At 40.7% G+C, this 25,804-nt stretch overlaps 1 protein-coding gene across 1 annotated transcript in view; it reads left to right on the forward strand.

Annotated features, from left to right (window-relative positions):
• The window catches only part of LOC124555078 (kinesin-like protein KIF12), a 653,823-nt gene that overhangs the window by 268,426 nt on the left and 359,593 nt on the right, over nucleotides 1-25,804 (forward strand). The window contains exon 5 of the mRNA XM_047128907.1: nucleotides 20,793-20,871. Coding sequence (XP_046984863.1) covers nucleotides 20,793-20,871 — 79 coding nt within the window. The remainder of the gene's footprint in view (nucleotides 1-20,792; nucleotides 20,872-25,804) is intronic.

The raw sequence follows: 25,804 nt of genomic DNA on the forward strand, positions 1-25,804 counted from the left end.
ATGCTGGACTTACTTGATTAGTATTTTCAGGATAACAATTATTGAACTCTGTATGTAAGAAAAAAAATGTAAATCAGTTGCAAACTACGGAGCGCACACACTGTATTCAACATGTAAAAGTCATTACAGATATTCGGATTTAGGTTATTACATGTTCGATATACCTGCCATCAATGGCGGTAATGTAGAACAGATGAACAGTGAAATTCTGCATGACCCGCTGAAGTATCGGAACATCGATGCTGTCGATGACCTCCTGAATGGCAGTTGTCAGCTCAGCAATGGTCTTGGGGTTATTTCTGTACACCATGTCTTTATTATAGCCCTACAAAAAGGAGTTGCATTTGTTAGATCCGGAGAATATGGCTGCCAGTCAAGGCCCAGCCCAGTGGCCTCTGGGTACTCCAGGACCAGAATGCGGTCCTCAGTGTGCTCTTCCAGGACATCAAACACACTTCTTCTTCGATGGGGTCGAGCTCCATCTTGCGTGAACCACATCTTTTCGAAATCAGGATCACTTTGGATAACGGGGATGAAATCATCTTCCAAAACCTTCATGTATCGTTCAGTAGTACCGTGCCATCAAGGAACATCGCACCGATTATTCTGTGACTGGACATTGCACACCACACAGGATGAAGATCGCAAAGTGCGATCGCGAAGTGCGGATACTCAGTCCCCCAAATCCGCCAATTTTGGTTATTGACGAACCCTTCCAAACGAAAGTGAGCTTTATCGCTAAACCAAAACATATTCACATCAAAGTCCTGTTCGTGAATTGTGTGAACAATAGTGTTGCCGAAACACAACCGCTGTTTCATCGCCCTGGGGCTTAATGGCTGATGGGTTTGAATTTTGTATGGGAAGAGGTGCAGATCTTAAACAACAATTTGTCGCAGTGTCTCCTAGTTGATGCTCGCCTGACGTGCAGCTTGTCTGATCCGTTTCCTGGGGCTGGTTTGAAACACAGCACGTGTCTTCTACTTGTTTTCAGGTGTTTTCACCCTTCTTGGACGACAGATATTGCCAACACCGTCATCACGAACACTAGCCATACTTCTTTTTTCTCTCTTTCTTTTATGCGGCCCGCCACGAATTCCTCTCCTGTGCCAACCTCTTCATTCCAGAGTAGCGCTTGCAACCTACATTCTCAACTATTTGCTGGATGTATTGCAATCTAAGTCTTCCTTTACAGTTTTTGCCTTCTACAGCTCCTTCTAGTCCCATGGAAGTCATTCCCTGACGTGATAAATGTTGTCCTATCATCCTGTCCCTTCCCCTTGTCAGTGTTTTCCACATGTTTCTTTCTCCTCCGATTCTGCGCAGAACCTCCTCATTCCTCTGCTTATCAGTCTACCTAATTTTCAACATTCGTTTACGGCATCACATCTGAAATGCTTCGATTCTCTTCTGTTCCTTTTTCTCACAGTCCATATTTCACTACCATCAATGCTGTTCTCCAAACGTACGTTCTCAAAAATTTCTTCCTCAAAGTGAGGTCTACCTTTGATACTAGTAGACTTGTCTTGGCTAGGAATACCCTTTTTGCCAGTGCTAGTCTGCTTTTGATGTCCTCCTTGCTCTACCCGTCAGTGATTATCTTGCGTCCTAGGCAGCAGAATTCCTTAACTTCATCTAGTCTGTGACCATCAATCCTGATGTTAAGTTCCTCGCTGTTCTCATTTCGTCACTTCTCGTTACTTTCGTCTTTCTTCTGCTTACTCTCCAATCCATATTCTACTCTCATTAGGCTGTTCAATCCATTCTACAGGTTCTGTAATTCTTCTTCACTTTCACTGAGGATAGCAATGTCATCAGCGAATATTATCATTGATCTCTTTTCACCCTGAATTAGATCTCACTCTTGAACCTTTTCTTTTATTTTCGTCATTACTTCTTCGATATACAGATTGAACAGTAGTTGTGAAACACTATATCCCTGTCTTACACCGTTTTTAATCCCAGAACTTCGTTGTTGGTCTTCCACTCCTATTATTCCCTCTTTGCTGTTGTATATACTGTATATTACCCGTCTCCCTGTAGCTTACACCTATTTTTCTCATAATTTCTAACAATTACACCATTTGACATTGCCGAAATCTTTTTCCAGATCGCCAAATCTTATGAACCAGCCTTAATTTTTCTTTAGACTTGCTTCCGTTATCAATCGTACCGTCACAACAGTCTCTCAGTCGCTTTCCTAAAACCAAACTGATCGACATCCATCAGGTCTTCAATTTCTTTTCCATTCTTCGGAATATTATTGTTGTCAGCAACTTGGATGCATGAGCTCGTAAGCTGACAGTGCGATAATTGTGTGAAACGTTGCATTGCCTTGCTGGTACATGCCACCTTGCCGAGCAAAAATACACAGCATGTAGGTGTACACATGTCCGCCCCGATAGCTGAGTGGTCAGCGCGACAGTCTGTCACTCCGAGGGGCCCGGGTTCGATTCCCGGCTGGGTCGGAGATTTTCTCCGCTCAGAGACTGGGTGTTGTGTTGTCCTCATTATCATTTCATCATCACCAGTGGGGGCAACGGGAAACCACCACTGGAATCGCTTCCCAAGACGCTCATGCGGTGGACCTCTCTGACGAGGCTTATCCCATAACAAGACCTGCCGTAAGGCAGAACACAAAGTTAGGTGTTCACCTGATCACCAAGGATAGATGCATACTTGTGTTGATTCATTCTGTCTTCCAGAACGTCGAGATCACCCAGGGAATGCCATGAAAGCATTACCCCGACTATAACACTCTCTATTCCGGCCTGGACCCCTCCGACCATTGTTGCAGGGGCTTTGCCATCTGTCAGACGGAGCATAAAACGCCATTCATTTGAAAAGGCCACCTGTCACCACTCAGTTGACGTCAAGTTGCGTTATTGGTGTGAAAATTCCAGCCTTGTCATCGATGAAGAGCGATTAACGTTAGTGCGAGATACAGCCATCTGCTGCGAATGCCCCTACGCAGCAACCTTCGCTGAACGATCGTTGGGGAGGCACTGTTGGCTGTTGGCAGCCCCTTGGTATGGAAAGCTGAAATACATGAGTGCTGCGGCTCAATTTAGATATACTGGGGTGATTGTAGTGAAATTGGAAGAAGACAAGGATTTCTGGGCAGATGAGTGTCGGGTAATACCAACAGCAGCAAAAAATGGTATAACAGGAGTAAGATTCGTTATGAACAGGAAGTCAGGGCTCAGAATAAGTTACTGCAAACAGTTCGGTGATAGTATTGTTCTCGTCAGAATCGACAGCAAACCAACATCGATAACAATAGCTCAAGCAGAGAATGAAGAGGCAGAGGAAGTACATGACGATGTTGAAAGAATAATTCAGTACGTAAAGAGAGATGAAAATCTAATAGTCATGGAGGATTGGAATACGGCTGTAGGGGAAGTAGTGGAAGAAAGGGTTACGGGAGGATATAGACCTGCTAGTAGGTAGGAGAGAGCAGTAAGTCTAAGTGAGTTCTGCAATAAACTGCACCTAGTAATTGCGAATATCCTGCTTAAGAATCACAAGAGGAGGTGATATACCTTGGAAAAGGCAACAGATACTGCAGCATTTGAGTTAGATTACATCATGGCGAGACACAGACTTCGAAATCCGATATTGGATTGTAAGGCGTATCCAGGAGGTTATATAGACTCACTTCACAATTTAGTAACGATGAAGAGTAGGCTGAAGTTTCGGAGACAAGTCAGGAAGAATGAATCTGAGACCGTAGGTACTGCGACAATGAATAGCTAGTAAGCAGTTCAGTTGACGAGAAATAGATATCTTTCAAAAATAGGCAATCACAAAACTTGGAAAGGAAAACATAGGTACAAAAAACGTAACTTAGAGGAAATCATGTGTAACAGAAGCAGTATATCAGGTGATCAACGAAAAGAGGAAGTACAAAAATGTTATTCGTGAGTACAGAAAGACAGGTCGCTTAGGAATGAAATAAATAGGAAGTTCAGGGCAGCTAAGGCGAATTGGCCGCATGAAAACTGTGAAAAAATCGAAAAAGAAATGATTGCCGGAAGAACTGACTCAGCAAGTAGAAAAGTCAAAACAACCGTTGGTGAAATTAAAGGTATTGGCGGTAACCTTAAGGGTGCAATGCTTCACTGTTAAACGCAGAGGAGATAGGGAATAGGTGGAAGGAGTACATTGAAGGCCTGTATGAGGGGAACACGTGTCTCACGACGTGATAGCAGAAGACAAGAATCAGCATTTAATGTTACATTGGAATTTCTGAACTCACTGGAAGAAGCGGCAACTTAACTACTATTCACGTAGCTGTGTAGAATGTATGAGACTAGCGATATATCAAAAGACTGTCGGAAAAACATCATCTATACAATTCCGAAGATTGCAAGAGCCGACAGTGCGAGAATCATTGCACAATTAGTGTAACACCTCAAGAATCCAAGTTACTGGCAAGAATAATTTACAGAAGAATAGAAAAAATTGTATATCTTTTAGATGATAATCAGTTAAGGTTTAGGAAAGATAAAGGGAGCAAAGAGGCAGCTCTAATGTTGCTGTTAGTAATGGGAGAAAGACACGTTCGTAGGATTTGTCGACCTGAAAAAAGCGTGTGACAATGTAAAATGGTGCAAGATGTTAGAATTTCTGAGAAGAAAGAAGCTATAGGGAAAGACGAGCGATATGCAATACGTACAAGAACTAAGAGCGAACAATAAGAGTGAACGACCAAGAGCAAAGTGCTCGATATACACTACTGGCCATTATCATTGCTACACCAAGAAGATGTGCGGATTATAAACGGTATTCATTGGACAAATATATTATACTAGAACTGACATGTGATTACATTTCCAAGCAATTTGGGTGCATAGATCCTGAGAAATCAGTACCCACAACAACCACCTCTGCCCGTAATAACGTCCTTGATACGCCTGGGCATTGGGTCAAACAGAGCTTGGATGGCGTGTACAGGTACAACTGCCCATGCAGCTTCAACACGACACCACAGTCCATCAAGAGTAGTGACCAGCGTATTGTGACGAGCCAGTTGCTCGGCCACCATTGACCAGACGTTTTCAATTGGTGAGAGATCTGGAGAATGTACTGGCCAGGGCAGCAGTCGAACATTTTCTGTATCCATCAAGGCCCGTACAGGACCTGCAAAATGTGGTCGTGCATTAACCTGCTGAAATGTAGGGTTTCACAGGGATCGAATGAAGGGTAGAGCCACGGGTCGTAACGCATCTGAAATGTAACGTCCACTGTTCAAAGTGCCGTCAATACGAACAAGAGGTGACCGAGACGTGTAACCAATGGCACCTCATACCATCACGCCGGGTGAGACGCCAGTATGGCGATGACGAATACACGCTTCCAATGTGCGTTCACCGCGATGTCGCCAAACACGGATGCGACCATCATGATGCTGTAAACAGAACCTGGATTCATCCGAAAAAATGACGTTATGCCATTCGTGCACCCAGGTTCGTCGTTGAGTACACCATCGCTGGCGCTCCTGTCTGTGATGCAGCGTCAAGGGTAACCGCAGCCATGGTCTTCAAGCTGATAGTCCATGCTGCTGCTAATGTCGTCGAACTGTTCGTGCAGATGGTTGTTGTGTGTTGACTCAGGGATCGAGACGTGGCTGCACGATCCGTTACAGCCATGCGGATAAGATGCCTGTCATCTCGACTGCTAGTGATACGAGGCCTTTGGGATCCAGCACGGCGTTCCATATTACCCTCCTGAACCCACAGATTCCATATTCTGCTAACAGTCGTTGGATATCGATCAACGTGAGCAGCAATGTCGCGATACGATAAACCGCAATCGCAATAGGCTACAATCCGACCTTTATCAAAGTCGGAAACGTGATGGTACCCATTTCTCCTCCTTACACGAGGCATCACAACAACGTTTCACCAGGCAACGCCGGTGAACTGCTGTTTGTGTATGAGAAATCGGTTGGAAACTTTCCTCATGTCAGCACTTTGTAGGTGTCGCCACCGGCGCCAACCTTTGTGAATGCTCTGAAAAGCTAATCATTTGCATATCACAGCTTCTTCTTACTGTCGGTTAAATTTCGCGTCTGTAGCACGTCATCTTCATAGTGTAGTAATTTTAATGGCCAGTAGTGTAAAAAGAGTGAAAGGTAGGGTGTAGTCTTCCGCCGCTACTGTTCAATCTGTACGTAGAAGAAGCAATGATGGTTATAAAAGAAAGGTCCAACAGTGGGCTTACGATTCAAGGCGAAAGGATATCAATGTTAAGATTCGCTGATGACATTGTTACCCTGAGTGAAGGTAAAGAAGAATTACAGGATCTGCTGAAAGGAAGGAACAGTCTAATGAGTAAAGAATGGCGACTGAAAGGACATCGAACGAGGATGAAAGTAATGAGAAGTTGCAGAAATGAAAATACAGAGAAACTTTATATCAAATTGATGTTCACGGACTAGATGAAAGTAAAGAATTCTAATACCTAGGCAACATAATAACCGTTGATGGATGGAGAAACGAAGACATAAAAAGCAGACTAGCACTGGCAAAAGGAGCAATCCTGACCAAGAGAAGTCTCTAATATCAAACCTAGGCTTAATTTAAGGAAGAAATTTCTAAGTATCTTGTTTTAGTGCACAGAATTATATAGTAGTGAAAAATGAACTGTGAGAAAATCGGAAAAGAAGAGAACTGAAATATTTGAAATGTGGTGCTACAGAATAATGTTGAAAATTAGGTGAGGAGATTCTCCGCAAAATCGGCGAGGAAAGGAATATATGGGATAGACTGACAAGAAGAAGGGACAAGATGGTAGGATATATATAAGGAAATCTGGGAATAGCTTAGAGAGCTGTAAAGGGTAAAAACTGTAAAGGAAGACAGAGATTGAACACATTCAGCAAACAACTGAGGACGCAGGTTGCAAGTGCTGCTCTGAGGTGAAAAGGTTGCTACAGGCTAGGAAATCGTGGCGGGCTGCATCAAACCAGTCAGAAGTCTGATGACAGAAGAAAAAAGCCCCCTGATTCATCTGGGTGGTGTGTTGCTCAGCAGCTGCACGTCTATTCACCCGTACCCCTCTCCGCAGCTGCCGTTCGCCCCTGTTATCTATGGTCCGCGGTGCACCTCAGTTGCTCGGCACGGGCTTTCAGTGATGCCATTTTGCCATGCATGGTATACTTTAACCACGGTGGCACGCGAACAGTTTACAGACTTAGCCGTTTCGGATATGCTTTCCCCCTTGACCCGAAAGCCAATGATGATGCTCTTTTGAACGTACGATAAATCCCTCCGATTCCGCTCAACGACAACGACTGTACTGTTTTTACCCGTCTCCCCGACCCGCTTAATATACCCTCAACTGCTAGTGCTGCCACCTGCTGTCTGTGAGTGCTTATTGGACATTGATGTCGAACAGAGGCGCTGGTCGTATTAATGTGACTCGACCGTGTATTACATGTATGTGGAAGTAATATCATGTGCATTATTAGTTGTACCTCTGTAAGTAGGCTGTTTAGGTTTTTATATTGGTAGCGACATGTAGCGCTCTATATGAAAATCACTGACTGTGCTGTGTGCAGTCTGAGGCTGGTCGGCATTGTTGCAATATTCGCCATTGTAGTGTTGGGCAGTTGGCTGTTAACAGCGCATAGTGTTGTGCAGTTGGAGGTGAGCCGCCAGCAGTGGTGGATGTGGGGAGTGAGATGGCGGAGTTTTGATAGTGGATGATCTGGACAGAGACAGTAAATTTGTAAGAATGGATGTCATGAACTGCTATTTATATTATGGCTTTTGAACACCATTAAGGTAAATACATTGTTTGCTCTCTATCAAAATCTTTCATTTGCTAACTATGCCTATCAGTAGTTAGTGCCTTCAGTAGTTTGAATCTTTTATTTAGCTGGCAGTAGTGGCGCTCGCTGTGTTGCAGTAGTTCGAGTAACGAAGATTTTTGTGAGGTAAGTGATTTGTGAAAGGTATAGGTTAATGTTATTCAGGGCCATTGTAGGGATTTTTGAAAGTCAGATTGCGTTGCGCTAAAAATATTGTGTGTCAGTTTAAACACAGTCATGTATAATTGTTCCAAGGGGACGTTTCACATGTCGACCCTTAGCCGAGGATATCTCACTGGAATCTTCTGATTTTTTTCTTGTAGTTTGTGTAATTAGTGTAGCTATTGTTTATTGCTAGAGCGTAATTATAGAGAGAATTTTCTTTAATGTTGTAGTTTTACATTGTTGTACAGTAAAACAGTTGTGGCATGCATGTAGATTTGCACCAAGTTTTCGCAGCTGTGCTTGCAATTAACTAGATATTATTTTCAGTGCTATATTAATGTGTTTTCTTATTTTGCTCTTCAAATTGTGCTTTTCTGTGTTATCGTGTGAAATGTTGTGACAATAATGGCGTGTGAAAAACGTAATACTAGGCTCCAAAGTAAACTGAGAAATGACAGTGAAGACGAAAGCAGTGCGTCAGCGCCACCGTGTAATGAATTAACTAATGTTCAAAGTAGTAATTTGGTAATTGTGCATAGGGAAATGGAGCGGGCTGCAAATAATGGTGTAGACAGTGAAACAATTAGTGAACAGGGAAGCATTATCGATCGATCGGTCGGCAACAGCTAGCCTCAGGAATCCGAAATGGCAGGACACAATCTTGCAAATACTGTAGATTCAGGTTTTGCGTACTCACCGTTTTCTCAAATAAGTCAAGACACATTTTCCGCTTTTAAAAATGCGAATATTCCCGGTTCAAATGCACTGCCGAATAGCACTGAGGAACATGTTTCAGACACCAGTGCATTGTTATTACAGTTAATGCAACAAATGGGACAAAGGCTACAAAAGTTAGACGCAACACTTGAACAAAATCAGAAACAAATGGGACAAAATCTTCAAAAGTTAGACGCAATGGAACAAAATCTGTCACCACGCTTGAACAAACACGTGAAGATTTAACTACTGAGTTACATAAAATCGAATCGAAATATCAAAAAGTCTGTAATGACGTAAAAACACAAATTTGTGAGCATTTCCAACCTATTTTTTCGCGGCATGAAAATGCATTACAGGATCACGAAGTAGCCATAAAAGAACTGCAAACTATTGCTCATGAAAATCATGAGACCTTGCAAGCTAAAATTGACTCAGTTGCATCTACCGATTCAGTTACGCAACTTGCAAAAACTCAGGATAACTTAAAGGACACAGTAGATACGATATCAACACAAATGGACACTCTGAAACTTGGTTCAGAAAAACACACTGAGGAAATAAGTGCACTATCGGAGAAAGTAGCCGAACTTTCGGATCAGTTCACTAACTTATCTGCAAAGATAGATGATGATCTGAATGACACAAGACCTGTAGCCATCACTGACACAGAAGAGTATGAATAAATTAAGAAATTCAAACAAAATCAGAATCAAATTAATACGCAATACAAAAGAGAAATCTGGGTAGTACAAGATCAGTTGGAACTAGTAATACAAAAATTACATATTTCAGAGGACACTCCCGCTCCAACACGGGAAGAGGGACTTAGAAATACGGAAAAGCCGCGAAATAATAACACAGGGCACTTCGGAAATTATGAAAGAATTTGGCAAGGTGCACCGAATATTGAGATGGAACCGCCGACACGACGTAACAATAACCGATATGCGACTCGCCGACACAATGATTTTGACTATAAGTTGTTCATTACTACACGTAAATTCAAAACATTTAAGAATTCCGGCAACGACATTCATCCACAAGCGTGGCTTCATCAATTCTCTCATTGTTTTCCTCCCAACTGGTCATTAGAGCACAGATTAGAATTTATGTGTGGCTATTTAGAGAATGAACCAGCTGTAAGAATGTGATCAGTCATTCACTATTGTCACAGTGAAGGAGAATTTTATCATGCCTTCCTCTCAGCATATTGGTCTCAAGCTACACAAGACCGAGTAAAACATAGCATCATAATGATGAAACATTTCGAACAATCTGAATTTTCCAGTCTTGTGAAATATTTTGAAGACATGTTGCACAAGAATCAGTACCTGTCAAACCCTTACAGCCCCTTAGAACTCATCCACATTTGCTTAATCAAATTGCCTGAACATTTACTACATATTATTTTGGCAGGACGTTGCAAAGACGACATTAAAGCTTTTCAGGGACTCTTAAAAAAATTGGAAATTGACACTGACAATCGCGGGACGCGAAAACAGGAACACAACAATTATAGGTCACATCCGTCACAATTCCGCAACGACAGAAATAATAACTGGATACAACAAGGCTATTCTTACAACATAAATCGTGACCAAAACAGACACCACCCGTATGACAACCGTTGGCAGAGTAATAATAGTTACAGAGAAAGATCGCATTTCCATAGTAATGATTGTGACAGAGACAACCATAGAAACAGACAATATGGGAACCAAAATAATTAGTGTCAAGGGAGACAGAATAACTTCAGACGCAAGGGTCCACCGCGCAGTTACGATTCTGGGAGAAATTCTCCACCACATGACCACAAAAAAGAAACTATGTAAACTACCGACAAAACGACAGACCTGAATTTCATCAGAACTGGCGTAATTCAGACAGGGCAGGGCCCTCTTGATAAGGTGAATTTGTAGAAGTTAGGTCTCCTAATCCCAATAACGACGCACGCCAACAAAGAGATAGCAGACAATGACTCGCACCTCTGGCAGTCACGTGCGCCGGCTGGCTCAGAGAAAAATTACATAGACGCTAACCTTGAGAAAAATTTGAACATTCTTTACCGGTGTACCATATACCACATGATAATTCCGTTGAAGCTGGAGCTCTGCATAGTAGGAAGAGTAAAGGCTTGCACCACATTTCACACGTAAAACTGTTTATTGAAAGATAATCTGCTTTTTAACTTTGTCTTTGCTATAAAACTTTTCACTTCATGTTACTAGTATGCTTTATCACACTTAGAAACTGTTAACATGCAACTATGTTTTAAAGTTAACTATCCAGTCAAGAACCTGGGCAACTTATTTAGACAGTAATTACGAATGCATTGTCATAGTGAACAGACGACACAGTGTTATTGTGTGTGTACATTCTTACTTGTTAGTTGCACGATTACGTAACGACTATAAGGCTCACATACTTAGAACATATACCGGTACTGCTAATGAGTTTTTAATGCAACATTTTGGTTTACTTGAAAATCCATTCTGGATTTAAAGTACTTTCTGAGAGATACCAGATGACACAGTGGTTAGTTTATTTGACAGCTAGACGATTATATCACGACGCTACTAATGTGTGACACAATTTACATTGTTGCTTTTGCAGTGTACCTGTTTTATCTCTGCACAGTTTTTCTGAATTCTTCTGGAAAGGAAAACATGTTTTAGTAGTAACTTTGTGGTATAGCTACAATGAGACAGCCTTTTCCGTAGCACAGCAACACGTTGCAGTACAGTACTTACTTCATCGTAGCAATAAGCGTAATAACTAAGATATCTATATGCATAGCATTTCACTTTTGTTTATTACGAGATAAGTACATTGACTTCTACAGAACTTCGCTTATGGACGACGATAATTACGACAATTGGCTCATTTTTACCGTTAAGTAATGACAGAGATTATCTTACAACAAGACGCACAGTTTAGCGCTAAAGGACATGTATTTGAGTGAATAATTTTGTACTTAAAACATTTATTTTTAAAGGTTTTTGAATCACAAAGATACAAAGGTTTTCCGTGATACATTTCATTCCATTGCTGTAATCTGTAAAACCTGAGGGTACAATTACATTAATCCTCAGGGGAACACGCTTACTTTGTGTATCATGTGTTTGGCAAGCACAAGGAGCCCTAGCTAATATGGTATTTGCTTATACAACTTTACACATCGGTACCATATTTCTCTAACACAGAATTACACAGCTATCTGATCATTTAACTATTTCTCTAACAGAATTACACAGCTATCTGATCATTTAACTGAGAGACAAACATTTATTTTACTACATCAGTGACAGATGTTTACGTTATTACAAATGGTTCAAATGGCTCTGAGCACTATGGGACTCAACTGCTGAGGTCATTAGTCCCCTAGAACTTAGAACTAGTTAAACCTAACTAACCTAAGGACATCACAAACATCCATGCCCGAGGCAGGATTCGAACCTGCGACCGTAGCGGTCTTGCGGTTCCAGACTGCAGCGCCTTTAACCGCACGGCCACTTCGGCCGGCTATTACGTTATTACACTGTTGGATAACTTCACACTTATGGAATTGTATTTTGTCTGTACTTTGTGAACTGTTCATATTTTTTCGGAACCATTGTGATACTATGAGAGCTTTGAATGTCGTATTTGGTATGGGATCATGATTTTTAAAGTACGTTTGAGGTAGATGACACTTCTTAAATGAGCAGAGAATTTATTTTAGGTTTTAAAATATTCAGAAAGCTACAATGATTTTGAGATGTGATTGATCTATTATGATGTTATTATTATGATGATGATGTGTATTATGCTGTTGAGGTATGTTTATGATCAATGAGATGATGCTATATGAGGAATCTGATTATGCTATGTATTTATTATGATGAAATATTGAAGACGTGTTGATGAATATGTATATGTGTAATAAGGTAAGGAGTAAGGAGTAGTGGTTAGGGACTCTGACTTGTGAAAAAGGATGATGGAAACCAAGAATCGTACTTTAAAGAGTTATGAAATGTGTGTAAATGCGTGAATGTATAACAATGCCGACGAAAATTTTTTGGACACTATTATATTTAAAGTATTTTGTTTCTACACATTTGGGACGACGGTTCAATCCCGTCTCCAGCCATCCTGATTTAGGTTTTCCGTGATTTCCCTAAATCGCTTCAGGCAAATGCCGGGATGGTTCCTTTGAAAGGGCACGGCCGATTTCCTTCCCTAACCCGAGCATGAGCTCCGTCTCTAATGACCTCGTTGTCGATGGGACGTTAAACACTAACCACCACCACCACCACTTTCTACACATTTGTAACGCAAATTCTCATACTGTGAAATTTTATATGAGACTGTCACTGTAGTGGAAACTGCTGCCATAAATATTTCAGTAAAGAAGGTAGATGACCTTGACATAATGTGCTGTGGAGACCCAGCTGAGCGACAGTCACCTGGAAAAAAAGCCATTAGTGTGTGCCTTTCAGAGGCACAGGTGAAGAAAAAAGGAGGCCATTATCCTCGCTATTGACATTTCTTTCTAGAAAGCAACGCAAATACGATACGCTCAAACTTGAAAACATATGATTACACTGTGGAGCTCGTAATTTATGATATTTACTAAAATGCCTAATAAAATGAGGAGAAACATTTTATATCTATTGTCTTTGTAGTTGAGAGATTGCTCATTTTGTTTAATATTTGTATCTAGCTCCACTGCAGCATTGGTTAAAATAAAATTTTATAGATGTACTAATATAAATATTTTATGCCTACAGATCCAGTAAATAATAACTTTATGATCTACTTAAAAAAAACGAAGGAGCACAAAAAGACATTTCCCTTCACAGGAATTGCATACGGAATTCTATTTTCAACTAGTTGGTAATTTTTTTGGTAGAATAACTTCTTGTGGTGCACCACTTTAATTACATAGACATTAAGATGTGAATAGACATTTCCCTTATCTGCATTGTTGTCTTTAGTGTACTAGTTTTTCTGCTTGTGGGTTTGTCATGTTTGGATATAAGTTATCACATTTAGTGCTGCTTGCTTTGCCAATTTCCATTTTTTTGTCATTGCTGTTTGTGTTAATTGTTTTGTGCTGCTGCATTGCCTCATCCCATAGTTTAGCATCTGAGCTCAGTAGATTTAAGTTAGCTTAAGATGGGGTAGGCTATATAAGAGAACGAGTTGTGATGAGTCGGAAGAAATGCATTGAGAAGCTACAGAAAAATGGTTTGGCCAAAAAAGTATTTTGAAAGAGGATATGAACAAAAAAGTAGGGTTTTAGGACAACAGGTTTAGGTAGGATTTTCTGGGAAAGAAATGATGAGGTAAGATAATGGAAAATATATAATGAGGTAAGAAATATGTGAACATATAAATACAGAAAGCATGCTTGGATAGGATTTTTTTGATGGAAAGAAATGTTGAAATAAGACGAAAGATCTATGGAATGAAGTTTTGGGTTGGACTGCAGTACCAAATGTTACACTGAAAACAAACTCTGTCCTGTCCTTTCATATTATTCCGCTATGTTTTTGTATACCCTTGTGTATTTGCGTTCTTCCTATCTTTATGTGTTTAGCTAATAAGATTTACATTGTAGAATTTTTCTAATACTCAGTTACATTCACTATGATGAGGAATACTGTTATCTTCAAATATAATTTGCATTAATAGTTTGTAAAGATGTTTACACATTATTAATTTTGTTCTGTTCCAATGCTCATGTGTGAAATTGATGTTCCAAAAACTATTCTCATTATTTTATGTATGTACTTATGTCATAATTCCTGTAACACTGTTGTATTTGTTTATTTCTGTTCTTTTGTAAAGCTTGTACTACTACAAATGTTATCAGTATTGTTATGTTCTTTAATGATGTATTTTGTACCTTTGTAATTGTATTCTTATGTTGTAAATTTATAATTGTATAGACACCAGTTCTTCAAATTAAGTAACATTTCACTGCACACATTTCTGTTGGTCATAATATATGCACAGTATGTGAGAAGTTGGGACTGTTAGTGCTTGCACGTGTGTTGATAATTCAGCAAGGGACTGGATAACAGCACTGCTGGTTCTAAGGTCAATTCCAAAAACTTTGTGAGTGCACAAGTGGTGATTTATGGACTTACTATATTGTCCGCAAGACTCTTTGATGGTGACTGTGCACCTGCAGAGTCGCAACAGATGGCTGCTGGCCGTCTCTATAAGGACTACAGTGGGTCTGCGCTTTGATGGCCCACCAATACCATTATTTCTACAAGGACTACAGTGGGTCTGCATCTTTGATGGCCCACCAATACCATTATTTCTACAAGGACTACATCGGGTCTGCATTTTTGATGGCCCACCAATACCATTATCACTACAAGGACTGCAGTGGGTCTGCACCTCTGGTGGCCCACCAATACCATAATCTCTACTAGGACTACAGTGGGTCTGCTCTGTGATGACCTACCTACCAATATTCTTCAAAACTTCAACTGACTCTGCTGTGGGTTTGCTCTGTTGTGGCCCATTACCTGTCTGCATGTAAAGAGTCAGCATTGTCTTTCCGTTAGAAGGACAACATTACTTCTTCAAGATTGCATGGAAATCCACTACTTCTGTGTGCATTTTCTTTTACTGCTCAGACTTTGAGAAAAAAAACACTGCAATTTTACTGTGATGAATGATCAGGATTGTCTTTATGGACTGTGAGAAAATTTTAGCTTTTGACCAACATTGTATCAATAAGTGTGTGCATTTGATATCTTTGTTATTGTAATTATGAAAATTTTTTCAAATCTGTATTGGCCACTGCCCAAACCAATCTGTAAAATTTTTTTGTGGGGAGCGTGGGGGCTATGTAAGTAGGCTGTTTAGGTTTTTATATTGGTAACGACATGTAGCACTCTATGTGAAAATCACTGACTGTGCTGTGTGCAGTCTGAGGCTGGTCGGCATTGTTGCAATATTCGCCATTGTAGTGTTGGGCAGTTGGCTGTTAACAGCGCATAGCGTTGCGCAGTTGGAGGTGAGCCGCCAGCAGTGGTGGATGTGGGGAGTAAGATGGCGGAGTTTTGATAGCGGATGATCTGGACAGAGACAGTAAATTTGTAAGAATGGATGTCATGAACTGCTATTTATATTATGGCTTTTGAACACCATTAAGGTAAATACATTGTTTGCTCTCTATCAAAATCTTTCATTTGCTAACTATGCCTATCAGTAGTTAGTGCCTTCAGTAGTTTGAATCTTTTATTTAGCTGGCAGTAGTGGTGCTCGCTGTATTGCAGTAGTTCGAGTAACAAAGATTTTTGTGAGGTAAGTGATTTGTGAAAGGTATAGGTTAATGTTATTCAGGGCCATTGTAGGGATTTTTGAAAGTCAGATTGCGTTGCGCTAAAAATATTGTGTGTCAGTTTAAACACAGTCATGTATAATTTTTCCAAGGGGACGTTCCAAGTCGAAGCTTGCTCCACACAGGGTTGAACACCCTTGACAGTCAATCAACCATGGAAGGAAATCTTTTAAGGCAACAGCCAGGAAAGACTGCATTCAGATACAGTGGGCAGTCACTTACAAGATAACTTAGATGAGTCGGAGCATCATAAAATACCCAAGACTGACAGCAGACCGACACTTAGTCTCAAGACAGGACAGATAAGTAACATAGCGACACAGTATAAATTCTCTCATTCAACCAGCTAAACTCAAAATTTTGACAGACGAAATGGATCGGGCTGGGGATTCTGATAACCAGACTTAAAGAAATGAGAATGATCAAGAACCAATGGAATCACAAGGATATAGAATTTACAATGGAATACAAGGGAAAATAGCAAAGAACCAATGCCGCAATTCGGAACAGGATTCGTGGTCAACCTCAAAATGATAAATTCCATAATAGAATTCAAAGCAAAATCTCCTAGGCTCTCAACATTAACTATAAAAGTGGCAAATAGAAGATACACGATAATAAATGCCCATGCCGAAACTAATGACAAAAATAAAAAAAAAGACCACAGAGAAGACTTGCATGGGTTTTGGGAGTTTTTTGATTGGACAGCAACAAACATCAACAAAAATCACACCAAAATTTTAATTCTAGACTTTAATGCCCAATTAGGAAGGGATAAGAGAAACAAAGATCTAATAGGGAAATGGCCAGCACAACGAAGAACAAACCAGAATGGCATGAGATTGGTGGAATTCAAAATCAACATACTTCATGAGAAGACCAAATAAACTTAAAACCTGGAAACACCCAGACTCCACAAAAGGAGAATGGCAGTTGGATGATGTCTGCATGGATAAGAACTACCACAAGGAATACTACAATGTGAAAGTCCTGAGAGGAACTGACACCAGATCAGATCATTACTTGATAAAAATAAAAATTAAATTCACCCAACTGAAAAAGAAAACCTATGACCCTCATAAATTGATAAATAACAAGAAATATAAAGAACAAACTAGGAATATAAAAATAACAGATGATCTGGATGAAATAATTCCTCAATTCAAACAAATAGCTGAACAAATCGCCCCAATAATTCCTAGGAAAAAACACCAGTGGTGGAATGACGAATGTGATATAGCTGTGGAAGATAGACACCAGGTGTGAGGGTCAAAAAACAGAAGAATCTTACTTGGAACTCAAAAAACAAAGAAAGATGTCTCAAAAAAATTAAGGAGGTTTAGATGTCAATATTAAAAAGATATACATTGATAGAAACAAATAGTAAGAAAACAAACTCACGAGTTTACAACAAAATATACAGAAGACAACTCCAAAGATATAATCCCCCAACACTAATGCTAAAAGATAAAAACAATAAGGTGGCCCATAGTGATAAAAGAAATTCAGAAATTTTAGCAGATACATTTAACAAACTAATAAATTGCGAAGCTCCTCCTAAGCTTCTTGAAATAAACACAGAATCTCCAATAAAAACCCCACCAGAAAATATAAACCCACCAACAGCAAGTGGAGAAGATCAAACATTTGCAGAACTCCGGATATATGCTTAACAGACCACGTAACACTAGACAACAGAAAAATTACAATAGTGAAGCAATTTAAATATCTTGGAGAGATTATAATACACAATTTGGATGAAAAACCTGCTTGGCAAGAAGGAAACAATAAAATGATAAAACCTCAAAAACTAATATGGTCTACATACAATAAGAAATGTCTACCAATTCAAACGAAATTGAAACACTACAGGACGGTGGTTCAGCCAGAGGTAACATAGGCAAGCGAGACTCTTTTTAAAGTCACTCAGAGAAACAGGGTCGAAAAGATACTAGAAGTAGAGAGAAGAAAAGCTGAAACATGCATAAATAAAAAATACCAGAAGGAAGGACAATGGCGGATAGTGCCGAATGAAGTAGTGCACAGGGAACTGGAGCCCATCACAGATGCTACACGTAAAAAGAGGATTTCTTTCTTTGGCCACATAATAAGGACACCAGACACCACATTAGCAAGAAAAATTATGCAGAAACTGTGAAATCTGAAGCAACACGTAGGATGGATCAAGGAAATTAAAGAGGATATGTGAGAACTAGATATAACCTTGGATGATCTGCAAAACAAGACAGAAAATCTCAAGAAGCTGAAAGGAAAGAAAATAAGATTTAAACCAAAACTAGACGAACGACACACAATGAAAGAGGTATTTACAGATGAGAAAAGACAGGAAAGATCAGAATGAATGAAAAGATACTGAACAGATACAAAAGAACAAAACATGCGCTTACTGGAGAAATGATTGACTAAAGTGGTCCAATGAGGCAGTAAATGCAAATAATAATAATAGAGGTGTAAAAGACCTGTGTAATGTTTGAGACAACTCAGGGCATCAATGGGATTTTCACAAGATGTTCTGAACAGAACAAGAGCTGGGATACTCCTTTGTCCATAGCATTAGGGGATATGTGGCACACGGGAAATTTTCAATGCAAGATGGAAATCTGACTGGAGTTTCTGGCCTAGCACGTGGTACGACCAGTGTCTAGAAGTTTTCCAAGATGTAACGGAAAGTTTTCTGGTCATTACTACACAGAATTAGGTTCCAGGTTTTTTCTGCTAGACATGAAGAAACATCGAAAATTTGCTATAGAGGAGAATGAACCAATTAGACATGATCGCCACTCAGCCATGGCCGCTCATTGAGCAGCCATATCGCTGATTGACTAAAAGACTTGAGGCATAAAGGAATTAGAGACACTGGCTGGGAGCGGGTATTGATTGAGAATTTGAGTCTGGCAGGGGATGTACTAGCGTGAGTGTGGTCCGTGGAGTTGCAATGACCCCTGTGCCCGCAGGGCTTAATGATTTTAGGATACCTGCTTTATTGTAGTGGGTGCTGAAGACAGCTGTGACACTTAAGTGGTAGAACTGAACTTTGTGAGTTTCGTTAGTGAGAAACTAAATTGTATTGTTTCCATGGAAGCTGAAATATTTGTCTTTTGGTATGCTATCAGAAACTATTTTGTGTGATGGGATGGAGATTAAGTGAAGACAGCGTTGGATTTTGCAGCACTATTGTTGGATCTTGCTATTTTTTTGACAGAAAGCGAACTGATGTAATGCATTACACAGTGTGTCAGAGTCGTGAGTTTTTAACATAGTCTTGTGGATCAACGCCAGTTTGGGGACCCTCAAAAATTATTTCAGTAATGTGGCAGTCAAGACAGTTGACTAGTGTTCGCCAGTTAATAGTTCGTCCGCCAACTATTTTGCAATTCTGTCGTGTGTAGGGATCGCGTGCGTCACAAAGGGTTGGTGCCTGGGCGCTGGTATCAGCGCGCTTTCGCAACTTCCTGTTGTTAAGAAGAAAAGATAGGCTTCTTACAATACTACAATGTATCTGAATTCCTAAGGGACCAAACTGCTGAGGTCATCGGTCCCTAGACTTACACACTACTTAAACTAATTATTGCTAAGAACAGCACACACACCCATGCCCGAGGGAGGACTCGAACCTCCGGTGGGAGGGGCCGCGCAGCCCGTGACATGGCACCCCAAAACGCGTGGCCACTCCGCGCGGCTGCAGTACTATATGTCGTAAGTGCCATACCTTTCCGGAGTGGGAAGGAGCGCCTGATCCCCGGCACGAATCCGCCAGTCTGTGTATGGTTTTTAGGCGGTTTTCCATCTGCCTCGGCGAATGCCGGCTGGTTCCCCTTATTCCGCCTCAGCTACACTTTGTCGGCGATTGCTGCGCAAACAAGTTCTCCATGTATGCGTACACCACCATTACTCTACCACGCAAACTTAGGGGTTACATTCGTCTGGTGTGAGACGTTCCCTGGGGGGGGGGGGGGGGGGGGGAGGGGGGGTCCACCGGGGGCCGAACCGCATGATAACCTAGGTTCGGGGTGGGGTGGCGGAAGGGTGAAGTGGACTGCGGTACTCGTCGTGGGGTTACGGCGGGGACGGAACCTCTCCGTCGTTTCTAGGTCCCCGGTTAACATACAATACAATAAAAGTGCCATACTGCACGCAGGCCACATAGCGCGATATTAGTGCAGCATGCTTCTAATTGTTTTTACATCTATAGCCAGATCACATTAATTATATTAAATATAAGCAGTGCTTGATCTGTAAAAAGTTAAAAAAAGGTTCCGATACTGTGACCTCTTACCGTGGGCGGTTTTGGAATTCATACTTCTTAAAACGTTATTTTAACACTTCCCTGAGCATTTCAAAAGTGCCAATACATCTTTTGCCTAACATAGCTTCAACTGCAGCTAAAGTTCTATCAAACCACATCTCAAAGTCCGCGGTTCTGATTTTTTCTCGTCAGAGGTACCTGTACGGCGAACCAGTGCGTACCGTCACAAATCAAGCGCTGAATATAAGATTACTTAGATTGAGACGCAGATTCAAAATTTTCCATGCATATTGTTTCAGTTTAGTGACTGTGCAGTCTTAGGAGAGTCATTCGGAAGGACGGACGGCTCTACATGTCAAAGATGGAAATGTTCAAGTTCCCAAAACATTCTCGTACCACATACTCTTATATTTGCACTGATTTTATTAATTCCACCGATCTGCATTAATCGGCATTGAGACTGTGTTTCTTATTTTCAGAGTGCGGCCGCTGAGCAAACGGGAACTCAAATCGGGCGACAACTCAGTGGTGCAGTTCCCGGGCAACGGACAAGTCGTGGTGAGTACCCACCTGTTTCTACAGCCATTACTTCTATGGCAGAGACCAATACGGGCAGCAGGTAGACCCTATCTGTAAAGAGAGCTGTCGTAATAAGCACTGTACATTGTCCAGTACACTAGCATATCTATTCTGTTTGTTACAGCAGTCGTTCTTGTATCTGTGTAGTGACATTTTCTTCTTATGAAATTCATCTTCCTTACCTAATGTCTCCTTACATAAAAACTATGTTACCTTAAGTTTCAACCCCCTACCCCTGAAAACCCTACCTTGGTTACCCCAACCTAACAACTCCCTTTATAACATTCCTACCAGACCAGTATAAAGTGCCCGACCCTCTATACACAGGTTATATTTCTCGCAGAAAGATCAGACCCATCGACTTTGAACATGACAGACTCGTCATTCATCAGCATAGTGTAACTCCACTTCACAGAAAATATACTATCTACAACATAGCGTTTTCTTCATTTAAATCCTTTAATTTAATCTCCTTTATGTGAATAACCTGTGAACTTAAATATGTGAATGTAACTGCTACAGACCGGCCAAACTGTCGGATTGGAGGGTGGAAGGGCTCAAGAAACTGAAACATAATATAAGAAAAAAAATGTGTATAGGCATTCTTGTAAGCCAAGAATTTAGTGTGAATCCAAAAATCTTGAGAAACCAATGCAGTGCAGTGATTAAAACACTGTAATCCTACTTGGGAGGAATGCCAATCAGACCTCCCACGATTTCCATCTGGCACGTCAGGCTAATGCACGTATCATTCGTTTGGATGTGTCACAGCCGACTACCTCTCGATGAATGCGTCGATGGTTCATTAAAGTATGTCATAGCCGACTTCTTTCTGGAAATGTAGATATGATTTGTTTCAATAGCTCGCAGCCAGACAGCTTTAGGCCAATTTGATGGATACCTCATTATGATAGGATGCAATTGACTCAATCAGATAAATGGAAGGATGGTTAGTTTGACAGAGTGTGGCCGAGTTTCTTCTCATAAATACGCAGGTAGTTCACATTAACAGACTGTGGCTTAATTTATTTAAGCAAATCAATGGATTGTTCGTTTGTACAGTTCATTACCGACTTCTTTCAGGTGGATGCATGAATAGTTTGAGGAGACTGCGGCCAATGTACGTGAGACCAATGTGAGAGTTGATAAATGGAATAGGCCTTGGCCGACTTTCTTCAGGCGTAAACAAAGTACATTTGCGGCGAACCTGTTTAAAGTGTATGAACATTTACCACGTTTGAATCGATTGCGGCTAATTTCCTTCCGGTGTTCGTGTGGTTAGTATATTTGGAAGAATTCAGGTGACTTTTTTCAAGTAATTCCACGGATGGTTAGTTTTAATAGGTTATGGACGACTTCCTTCAACCGAATGTACAGTTGGTTAATTGGAGTTGATCGCAGCTCACACCATTCACACTAATGTACAGATGGTTAATTTCAAAAGGATTTCCTTCAGGCGATTGCTCGGTTAGGCCATTCGACTAACCCATTTATGACTTTCTGGAGGTGAACGCATGGATGTTTGGTTTGAATTTCTTGCGACTGACTTCCTTCTGTGTTCTTGTCCAACAGAGGCAGTTTTTTTCTCACTTGGCAATGCCGTCATCTCTTAACTTCATTTTCTCTTCCCATTAGTACAACACCTTTCAGTGGGTATAGTGGAGCTTATTGTAATACTGAGGTAGACTCCATTGTATTTTATACTATATGCTTTGGTTATGTGCAACTCTGTGGTGAATGCTTGTAAGGTAGTGCTAGTTTATTTTGTTGTTCAAATGACAATGAAGCGATGAGACAGGGTTAAAGTAACTGCCGCAGATGGCCTTCTACTGCCTGTCGCGACCGGACGTCTTTCTGGCAGACGGATCACTGCGCTGTCACTGTTTGAGTCACTATGGTCAGTTTGCGGATTCTCACTGAGGAGGCCGTTACAAAGGATGATGACATCACTACCACGCACCACGACAAACTACTGCTTCGCCAATGCGAGAAGAGAATTCTATCCTCACACAGGTGCCTCTAATTTAGCAGTTGGCCTATCTTAGCCTTAAAAATGTTCACTCTTTATGGCCTAATCCTGTGTTCATTTTAGAGATTACGGTTCTACATTCTACTCTACAATTCACAAATAAGTGCGTGGCGAGGTGTTCATCGAAACACCTTGAAGCTATTTCTCTACCCTTCCACTATCGAGCAGCGCCCGGGAAAAACGAACAATTCAGTGTTTCCGTGCGTTCTCTTATTTCTCTCCTTTTATTACAATTATCATTTCTCTCTATGTAGGGGGGTACCAGCAAAATATTATCGCGTTCGGAGGAGAAGGTTGGTGATTGAAATCTCATGAAAAGGAGAAAATGCCTTTGTTTTAATGACTGGCACCCCAATTCGCGTATCATATCGCTGAAACTCTCTCCCCTATTCCGCGATAATACAAAACGAGCTACCCTTCTTCGAACTTTTTCGGCTTTCTCCGTCAATCATATCTGATGCGGATTACACAAGACGCAGCAATACTCCATTTGAGACATTATGCCGCATCTTAAGTACGTTACATTTACGAATTATGCTGTCACTGATGGCTCTTGGAGAGCCATAGCTTTTTCGGAATGTTTGCGAATTCTTCCTATATAAAAGTCATTCTGACAGCTATGGCACTGTGGGCTATACAGGTTTCCAATTCAGCTTTCATTGGACAACAACTTTTAAAAGTTTCAGCTTAGGAAAGATATTCTAGCTCAGCTCGGGGGTACATTAATCATGCGTACGAATACTTTTTTAAGTACTGCAGCTACTTCCGGCGTGCACGAAGTCGAATCTGATAACTGCACCCTGACTGCTCACGCGACGTCGGCTGCACTCTTGTATCGTGTCATCCGTTATCTGATACGATTTCCTCCCGGTTAAAGAGAAATTAAGCGACTCTTCGCTGTTGACAACTTACGCTGTTGCGGGCACAATACACCGCAGCTTGACCCTAAATTAATCACCCGGAGACAGAATAATGTGTAAAACGAATCTAGCTCCTATCGCGCTTACAAAGTAGTATTGTGGGCGAACAGTGACTGTTCCTCTATGACAGTAGATAATTAGGACTGCTGTTTATCGCTCAGCACTCAAATAGCGACCCCACTTATTCCAAAGCCTTGTTCAGCAACCACGTTTATTTGTCATAACATGACAGTTGATCGACGAAAGAACGAAGTACAAAAATGTTCAGGGAAATTCAGGAGTAGAGAAATACGAGTCACTTAGGAATGGAATAAATAAGAAATACAGGGAAGCTGAGGCGAAATGCCTACACGAAAAATTTGAAGAAATGGAAAAACAAATGATCGTCGGAAGGACTGACTAAGCATATAGAAAAATCAAATCAGCCTTCGGTGTAATTAAAAGCAAGGGCGGTAACATTAAGAATATAAAGGGAATTCCATTGTTAAACGCAGATGAGAGGGCGGGTAGGTGAAAAGAGTACACTGAGGGTTTCTATTAGGGGGAGAACTTGTCTGATGACGTAATAGAAGAAGAAGAAACAGGAATCGATAGGGAAGAGATAAGGAATTCAATACTAGAGTCAGAATTTAAAAGAGCGTTGGACGACATAAGTAGAAGGGATACATAATATTTCATCGGTATTTCTAAAATAAACCCTAGTCAACAGCCATTTTGCATCTGGGATGTGATACAGCAACTAGTATGTATTTTGGTGTGTAAAATCCGAATATACCTTTCAAAATGTTCTAGCACGTACCATCTTTGAGTTTGTAAGGGTCTTTTATTTTTCTTATTCAGTATTTCGCTTTTTGCTGTTCTTATATTTTTATGTTTAGTTGTTTGTTTTTGATTTACAGAGGAGAGCTAGAAGATCTACAAATCGTGACTTATGAAACCATGGCTTTGCTGTTAGAGTCAGTTAAATATAAGGATCATGACTGGCAGCTTTGCTGTGATTTAAAAGTTGTTGCACTCCTTACAGTTTTACAGGCTGGATTCACGAAATACTGCCACCTTCTGTGCCTTTGGGACAGCCGTGACACCAAGAACCACTATACAGTCAAGGAATGGCCTATAAGGAAGTCATATTTTCCTGTAAACGTAAGTGTGAACAATACCCCATTGGTTAAGCCCGATAAAATCATTTTTTCCTCCCCTTCGTAACAAGTTGGGTGTTATCAAGAACTTTATAAAAGCTCTGGATAAAGAAGGTGAGGCCTTCAATCACTTAAAAAAAAGTTTCCCAAATTAAGTGAGGTAAAGCTGAAAGGGGGTATATTTGTTGGACCAAAAATAAGAGAATAGCTGAAAGATCCAACCTTCGATACCAAACTCACAATCCAATTAGCTGCTCGGTCTTGTTTAAAAGCAATTATGAAGGGAATTTTGGGCAACAGAAAAGACAAAAACTGTTACCGTTGTGAATGATCTGGTGGACAACTATAAGAACTTGAGGTGTAGAATGTCGCTTAAAATTCACTTTTTACGTTCTCATCTTGATTTCTTCCCGGAAAATTTGGGATCCGTAAGCGATGAGCATGGTGAACACTTTCACAAAGACATTCTTACCATGGAACACCGTTACCAAGGCCGTTGGAACCCTTCGATGATGGGTGACTACTGCTGGGGTCTTGTTAGGGAGAGTGATGAAACAGCAAAGGAAAGAAGAGCTCCGTCGTCGCATTTTCAAAAACCAAAGACGATTAATGGTGAAAATATCTTCTGAACTAATTTGGACCTTTTATTGGCATCATGCCCATATACACATACAAAACAGTATTGATTTCAAACGTTCTGAATGTGTATTCTTGTTTGACTTAATTGTGTCAATTTTCACTATTACCATTTTTTATTCTGTTGTGTGTCTAGGAAATGTCATAGAGAAAAACTGATTTTACCAGTTTAATCAGCACCCCAAAAT

The sequence above is a fragment of the Schistocerca americana genome, chromosome 1, assembly GCF_021461395.2.
Source record: "Schistocerca americana isolate TAMUIC-IGC-003095 chromosome 1, iqSchAmer2.1, whole genome shotgun sequence".
In the NCBI taxonomy this organism is placed as follows: Eukaryota; Metazoa; Arthropoda; class Insecta; order Orthoptera; family Acrididae; genus Schistocerca; species Schistocerca americana.